Source organism: Mus pahari, chromosome 17 (genome assembly GCF_900095145.1).
Source record: "Mus pahari chromosome 17, PAHARI_EIJ_v1.1, whole genome shotgun sequence".
Lineage (NCBI taxonomy): Eukaryota > Metazoa > Chordata > Mammalia > Rodentia > Muridae > Mus > Mus pahari.
This window is the reverse complement of record NC_034606.1, coordinates 3,013,678-3,021,850: the sequence shown is the minus strand read 5'-3', so window position 1 is coordinate 3,021,850 and position 8,173 is coordinate 3,013,678. Positions and strand designations below refer to the sequence as shown.

The 8,173-nt window shown below is 38.9% G+C and overlaps 1 protein-coding gene across 1 annotated transcript in view; it reads left to right on the top strand.

The window, feature by feature from the left end:
* Positions 1–8,173, top strand: part of Rgs22 (regulator of G protein signaling 22) — a 112,410-nt gene that overhangs the window by 74,781 nt on the left and 29,456 nt on the right. The window contains exons 14-15 of the mRNA XM_029548194.1: positions 3,165–3,359; positions 5,177–5,269. Coding sequence (XP_029404054.1) covers positions 3,165–3,359; positions 5,177–5,269 — 288 coding nt within the window. The remainder of the gene's footprint in view (positions 1–3,164; positions 3,360–5,176; positions 5,270–8,173) is intronic.

The following is an 8,173-nucleotide window of genomic DNA, read 5'->3' as shown; positions in this document are numbered from 1 at the left end:
CGAATCCAAGAACACATCAAAATGATCATCCATCATGACCAAGTAGGCTTCATCCCAGGGATGCAGGGATGGTTTAATATAAGGAAATCCATCAATGGAATCCACTACATAAACAAAGACAAAAACCACNTGATCATCTCATTAGATGCTGAGAAAGCATTTGACAAAATCCGACACCCGTTCATGATAAACGTCTTGGAAAGATTGGGAATTCAAGGCCCATACCTGAACATAATAAAAGCAATATGACCCAGCACAAGGGAAGGCCAGGGCCAAGTAGTGGGAGTGGGTGGGTAGGGGAGCAGGGGCAGGGGATGGGTGGTATAGGGAACTTTTAGGGATAGCATTTGAAATGTAAATAAAGAAAATAATAAATAAAATAAAATAAAAAGGTTATGTAATTTAACTTTTGATAATGACTAAATTTAATAGTTCACAAAAATTTCCCAAAGTTTTTTGTTTAGCCCCCATGAGCTGGGCCAAGCTAGTGTACCATTCCCCTGATGGAGGGAGAGATGAGGACAGAGAAGGCCCATCCTGATCCTCTCCATTTTCAGCTCCCTTAACATTAGAGCTGGAAACCCTGACCCTCCACCTTCAGAATTTTACCTGCGTTTTGGAAACTTTAGTGGACCCTTGTTTGTACCTCTCAAAGATGGTACCTTACCTTTTCCCCACGATTAGCAAGGCCCCCATAGTTTTTTTTACTATAAACTTTAAAGGGAGTTAATTAAAACCAAAAACATCAAAGTAGTTAGATGGTTCAGCAGTTAAGAACGCTGGATGCTCCCGCAGAAGTTTTGAGTTCAATTCCCAGCAACCACATGGTGGTCATTATAAAAGGGATCTGATGGCGTCTTCTAGCTGTAGGTGAGCATATAGACAGAGCACTACTATATTTAAGAAAATGCATAAATAAATAAGTTAAAAACAACAAAATACTTGGCAAACAGACAAAAGGACACATTGAGAAAGACTGGCACTCACCTCTTGGGTCTACTTATGTAGGCTTGCTCATTGCTGGGATAACAAGGGCACAGCATGGTGAAGGCCAGTCCGTGCAGTATGGTGTCTGTAAAAGGAGGGGGCATCCACTAAACCAAGACCATGCTCACTGCCACTAGTTATTATTTTCTTGCTGTTGGGGATCAAATCCAGGGCCTTCATGGCAGGCAATTGCTACACACAGAGATGTTTATTAACTCTCAACATGACTTTTAAAATTATTAAATGATTCTTTAATCTAGCATGCAAAATAGCATAGGCCTGGAAAATACCAAGTTCGTTGGCAAGTGTCCTAATTTGTCTGTGGGAAGTGTTTGCTCCTCTCGCAGGTACTGCCCTGCAGGTAGAGAATGTAAAATGTTGTTTCTAAGGACGAGCTGGGGTTTCCTTAAGGAAGCAAAATTGAAAGCTTTCCCCATGTGATGCCAAATTAAGTAATGTGTATTAAAATGATTTAAGTGGGCACAGTGGGTGTGTGCCTACTTAGTCAGTTCTCGGAGAACAGAGGCAGGAGGGTTATAGAATCAAGGCCAGCCTGGGGTACACAGTGGGATATTTTCTTTATCACCACCAAAGTTAAATATTATTTCCATTTAATGCCCATTAAAAAGCAAAGGATTTATCAGAACTTTCTTCTTCCATGCCTTTCTCATTGGTTTTGGTCTTGGTTTCTTTGAATTCATTTGCTGGGCCCCCTCCCTCTTCTTCAGCTCTTCTTCCTGTCTCCTGGTACCCACCCTACATCCTTTTCTCTTACTTGTCCTGTTAGCAGTGAAATAGTCTTCTTAAGGGTCTGGTTCAACAAGAAAATGAACTCCCAGAATTTCCTGGCTGTAAAAATTTGTTTCGTTTTGTTTTGGAGAGAGGCCTTTTGCCCCTCCCAGTTTATACACTTGCCAAGGGTCACAGACGCAGGTGTAGAGAGATCCAGGCGGACCACAGCGTGTGTTTCCTGATTATATAACCTTTGAGTGTCTCCAAGAGAGATGGAGCTAAGAGCTGTGTTGTATCCAGTGCCAGGCAGTCTGATCATAGACAAGCAATGCTGTATCTCTGCTGGCCCGGGAAAAACATCCTAGGTTCATGTTTAAGTTGGAATCAGGTCTGCCGCAGCTGTGTGTGTATATCTGTTTTATGGTTAATCAGAGTGGCCATGTAGAACATGATGGGAACATTTTCCTTGTAACAGGGGCTGTGTTGTTAGCTATTTCTGTGGTTGAAAAGGAAGAGTTGGGTGGCCAGAAAAGTAGCAAATGACCCGAGATATTGTAATAATTCTCTAATTCATAATTACACAAGTTATTCAGGAAATGCATGATATAGTCTTTGGTGAGAACAGTACTTCCCATGCCTTAAAATGTGTGTGTGTGTAGATATACACACATTTATTATGTATTATACATTATATATACATATTATATATGCATGTGTATGTTTTCTAGTATTCAGGGATAGTGATGTGGCAGTGTTATTAAACTGCTTCCTGCATATGATAGCTACGACTGAGCAACAGACAAATGAGCAGACAGGATGCACTGAAATCCTGGGCATATCTTCCTATTCACTATCACCTTCCCATATCTGTTCCACATTGGACACCAGATGGAGACATTTTATGCCCCAAAGAGGCCAATTAGCCGTTTTTTGGAACTCTGCAGTTAAGCAGGGCTGATTTTCAGCCCATATGACCTTGGCTTTTTGTTTCTTAAGGTTTTTTGTTTGTTTGTTTGTTTGTTTGTTGTTTTGTTTTGTTTTTTAATTTGAGACAGTGTTATAGCCCATGTTGGCCTGGACCTCACTATGAAGCTGAAGTGACTGTGACCTGATCTTTCTGCCTCTGCCCCGAGTGCAAGGAATACAGGCTACCCTGCTACAAAAGGACACTTTGAAAGCAGCCTGGAAGGCTGGGGTCTTGCTCAGTGGTAGAGCATTTGCCTAGCATACAGGATTCAGTCTGAAAACACACAAGGAAAATCAGCGCCGCTAGGCACGGTGTCTCCTTGGACACTTGTTACCTGAACCAACAATGTCTAGTTGCTAATTTCTGGTGGAAAAGAAGAGAAGCAGTGCTGCATCGTAGGTAGGTTTGCCATCTTTGCCAGTGTGCGTGCTAACCGCTGTGTGTCTCCCCATCCCTTTACCCCACCCTCCTCTCTCAGTATCTTTTTGCCACTTACATTGCTCCGTCAGCCAGTTGTGACATTGGACTCCATCAGGAAGGGAAGAAAGACATTTACATGAAAATACAGCCACCATTCGAAGATCTTTTTGATACAGCAGAGGAGTTTATCCTTCTCAGCCTTCTGGAACCCTGGACACAGATGGTGATGTCAGACCAGGTGGCTTACAAAAAGGTATGATGGCCAGCCAATCGTGCTTGTGGGAGAAAGATGGCCTCAGATGGGCCACACAGCTCAGATGTTGAGACCCGCAGAAGGCCCAAGGCACAGCAGGAAAAATGCTTATTAACTGCATAGTTTGAAATCCTTTTTCTTGCCAGTTTTTCTTTGTCTCTTAACAAAAGACTAATCTTTGTTATCCTTAGTTCCCTGCACAAAATTTCTCAAAAGAGAAATGTGGGCTTTTACTTTGTGTCCTTTCCACTCATTTCCCCACAGTGCTCACACGGTAAACGGAACAGAACCTTTTCATTTTCTGCTGCATGGGCTACAGTAAATATCACATCCATAGGAAGTCTAAATTCTTTCCGTGTATCGTGAAAGGCAGAACCTCAGACTTCAGTGCTTCCATTTAAAGTACCAGGAATTCATCAAATCCTAATGCTCTATAGGATAAGTTTCTACACAGCTTTTTACATTCAAAAAGATGTCATTTTAAACGTCCAAACTGGGATATTTTTATTATTATCATTGATGAATAGAGAACATGTCTTTAGATATTTCTTTTGAATTACATATTAAAACTGTCCTTGAGCATTCATCAGTAAACACATGTACCTGGTGTGTGAGGTGTGGGGTTGGGGGTGGCTGCTGTATTGCTCTTGTTCATTAATCTTTACTGAAGGAGTTGAATTGTCTACCAAGAAGGATAAATCAAATAATTATGATAGAATTAATAAGCACTTTGCATAGACTCACCCTATTGGATTGTGACTAAGACAACTCTAAAGCCTTAATAAATTCAGTAACCAAAGTAATTAGATTTTTATTCCTTAATTCTTACAATTCTAAAAAAATTAACATAGTATCCCCTCTACTCTGTGAATGTGTTGATTACACTAGAAAAATTAGAATATCATGTGATATTTTAAAAGCTTCTCTTGACTCATTTGTAATATGTACTACATTTCTTAAAGGAAATATAAAGTCTATAGGATCCTGGAATTGTAAAGGAAATTTGGAATTATAATTGCCCAGAACTGAAATATTTTGGTATTAGCAAATGAATCTTATAAAAATATGTAAGATGGATTATATACTGTTCTTAATAAAAGAGGGGAAATTATTCTTAGTTCTAGAATATTCCTTAACTTCAGTCCAGAGAGCTAAAAGCCTAGCTGACTGTGTAATTCAGACTCGTCCCCTTAGAAGGGGTTTCAAACAGACTACCAAAGCTGTATAAATACAGAAAACAGACTACCAAAGCTAGCTATATAAATGCAGAAAGTTCCCAGGCAGTTAGCCAACCAAACTGGTTTTTCTCTGCAATAGAGAATTGGAGAGTGGTTTTATTCTTTGCCTAGAGAAAATGGCACTTTAGATGACAGAAAGACAGACTTGCTGTGAGTGCTATTTGACCAACTACTTTCTCTTGTGCTGTAGCAATGATACATTTAGGAGGAGACCAGGAAATAATGTTGTCCTTTGTGTTCTCCTGGGAAGAACTTGACCGCCTCCCTGACTCATTCTATTCCTTTGAATAGAAACTGAAACTGTGATCAACATCTTTATATTATCTGTTTGTGCCCAGAGAGGAGGGGTCATTGACAGCAACTATGTCATTAAATAGAAAGTGTTCATTCTTCTTTGTGTATATCTGATATGTCATTTCATTGTAGCTAATATTTTTAATGACATAGAGCTTTCTGCTCTTGCCTCAAAAGCACGTTGCTTCTTTGAGAGCCCACTGATTTTGGTAAAGTGTGTGTTCTGCCCCCCCCCCCCTTTTCATAATGCACATTCTACTAGTATCATGTGTCTTGTTTTTTTAGGTAGAACTACAAGAAGAGACTCGGCAACTAGATTCTGCATGTTTCAGAAAGCTACATGCTTTGCATAAAGAAACAATGTCCAAGAAGACTGAGGTAAGACACACTGTACCTAGAAAATCTTCATTTGGGGTCTGCACCACCATTTATCCTGCTAGAAGGAGACCTTAGTGAGATGCACAGTAGTGAGACTGGAACTCGAGGGTCACCATCCTGCCTCCCCTTTGCCTAGCATGCTTGCTACATTTGACAGGTCACAGTGTTAAAAAGACATGTTCAGCATAGCTGGGAAAACTAAGCTGAAGCCACACCGGGAGCCAGGCCATTTGTTATTCTCTCCTAAGATCAGGGACTTAAGCATCACACCGCAGGATACCCCCTTAAATAGTGCCTATTATTTTCTGGAATTGCATTTGTTGTCAATTTACAAGATTCAGATGCATTTTCTGAACAAAAAGAAACTATTGTGCCTATAGCAACATATTTTTAAAAGAAAAAAATACAGTAAATAATTGGAAAAGTCAGTAAAAAGAACATAGGATTGGTTAGGATATTAACTTATTTTATTTACAAAATAAACCAAAGTGGCCTTTCCCTAGCATACAGTTGAGTATGTTCCAAGCCCACCAGCCTCTCCTGATACTGCCTCTCATGGACTGGGAGGTATTACGTGTATGTGCCATCATGCCCAGCTCAATTGATTAGATAAATTATGATAGGGCCACAAAAACATAAAATTAAATGTATGCAGCTACATGGAAGTTGCAATTAATGTTCAGGATCCACAGTTATATAAAAGCATATGGAATAAAAATGCTAATGTTGGGGCTGGAGAGATGGCTCAGTGGTTAAGAACTCCAATTGCTCTCATATAAATAAAATAAATAAATAAATCTTTTTTTTTTTTTAAAGATTTATTTATTTATTTATTATATTTAAGTACACTGTCGCTGTCTTCAGACACTCCAGAAGAGGGCATCAGATCTCGTTACAGATGGTTGTGAGCCACCATGTGGTTGCTGGGATTTGAACTCTGGACCTTCGGAAGAGCAGTCGGGTGCTCTTACCCACTGAGCCATCTCACCAGCCACTAAATAAATCTTTTTAAAAATGCTAATGTCAAACTGGGTGTGCTGGCAAATACCTCTCACCTTTAATCCCAGGAGGCAGAGGCAGGAAGATCTCTGTGAGTTCAAGGCCAGCTGGGTCAACATAGAGACTTCCAGGTCAGCCAGGGCTACATAAAGAAATCCTGTCTCAACAAAACCAAACCAAACTCCAACTCATGTCATGTGATCCTCCTTACATTGCATGTATTTACATGTGTATGTGTGTGTGTGTCTATGCAACAAAAGAGACATCTGGGAAGAAGTTCACAAAAATGGGAGAGATAATCCAAATGGTGGTTTTCAGATGATTTTTAGTTTCCTTTTGGGGGCTTATTAAAGTTTTTACTTTTCAATAAATAAGGTTTTTCAAAAACAATAGTTTTTAAAATAAAAGTTCAATAGTTCTTTTGTTGATGCAAAAGTTCTCTATTTGATGTACCATTAATTAAAACCTAGGAAGTATGTAAGTAGTCATAAAGATAGCACATAATAATGTATTTTAAGCTTCAGGAGCAAAATTTATAATACTATGCATAATCCTTCCTTTTAAAAGGAGCATTTCTTTTTAAAACATTAGTAGTTTATCTCATGGCTGCTCCGTTTATAAAAACAAATGGGAAGATGTGCTGGCTTCACGAACAGTTGTGTGCGGTTGGTGCTAGCTGGTGATTCAGCCCTGAGAGCCACTGAGGACACAAGCTCAGTTCCTGGAGTCACGTGGCAGCTCACCAGGGTCTGTAACTCCCGTTCCTGGGGGCCTGATGTTTCCTCTGACCTGTGCAGGCACTAGGCACATAAGTGGTGCACATACATACTTGTAGGCAAAACACATATATAAAATAAATCTGAAAATTTTTAAATAGTATAAGTTATTAAGATAAAGAATATAATTACAAAACCATAGGTACATTATCATATCCTCATTTTAATAAACTTATATACACAAATGTATAACATATATAAATACAATTATATAATATATAAGCATGTTATATTTATATGTATTATATGTTATATTTAATATATTTATTTAATATTTATGTAAATATAAAATAAATATACTTATAAATATTTAAATATCAGATTTTAAATTTAATGTATTTATTATTTATTATAGTTATATACTCAAGATATTTAAATATAATATAGTTTATACTTTAAATTTATAATATATAAATATAAGGTACTTATATTTATATATCAATACATATACAGGTTATTAAAAACTATGTATATATAGATACTAAGAGGCTATATAAACATGGTGATAGGAGTTATCTTTAGGTAACAGTATAATTTTATTTTTTTTCAATTTTTTTATTAGATACTTTCTTCATTTACATTTCAAATGCTAGCCCAAAAGTCCCGTATACCCTCCCCCGGCCTTAATCCCCTACCCACCCACCCCCACTTCATGGCCTTGGTGTTCCCCTGTACTGGGGCATATAAAGTTTGCAAGACCAAGGGGCCTCTCTTCCCCATGAGGGCCAACTAGACCATCTTTTGCTACATATGCAGCTAGAGACACGAGCTCTGGGGGTACTGGTTAGTTCATATTGTTGTTCCACCTATAGGATTGCAGATCCCTTCAGCACCTTGGGTACTTTCTCTAGCTCCTCCATTGGGGGCCCTGGGTTCCATCCAATAGATGACTGTGAGCATACACTTCTGTATTTGCCAGGCACTGGCATAGCCTCACAAGAGACTGCTATATCAGGGTCCTTTCAGCAAAATCTTGCTGACATATGCAATAGTGTCTGGGTTTGTTGGCTGATTATGGGATGGATACCCGGGTGAGGTAGTCTGTGGATGGTCCATCCTTTCGTCTTAACTCTAAACTTTGTCTCTGTAACTCCTTCCATGGGTATTTTATTCCCCATTCTAAGGAGGA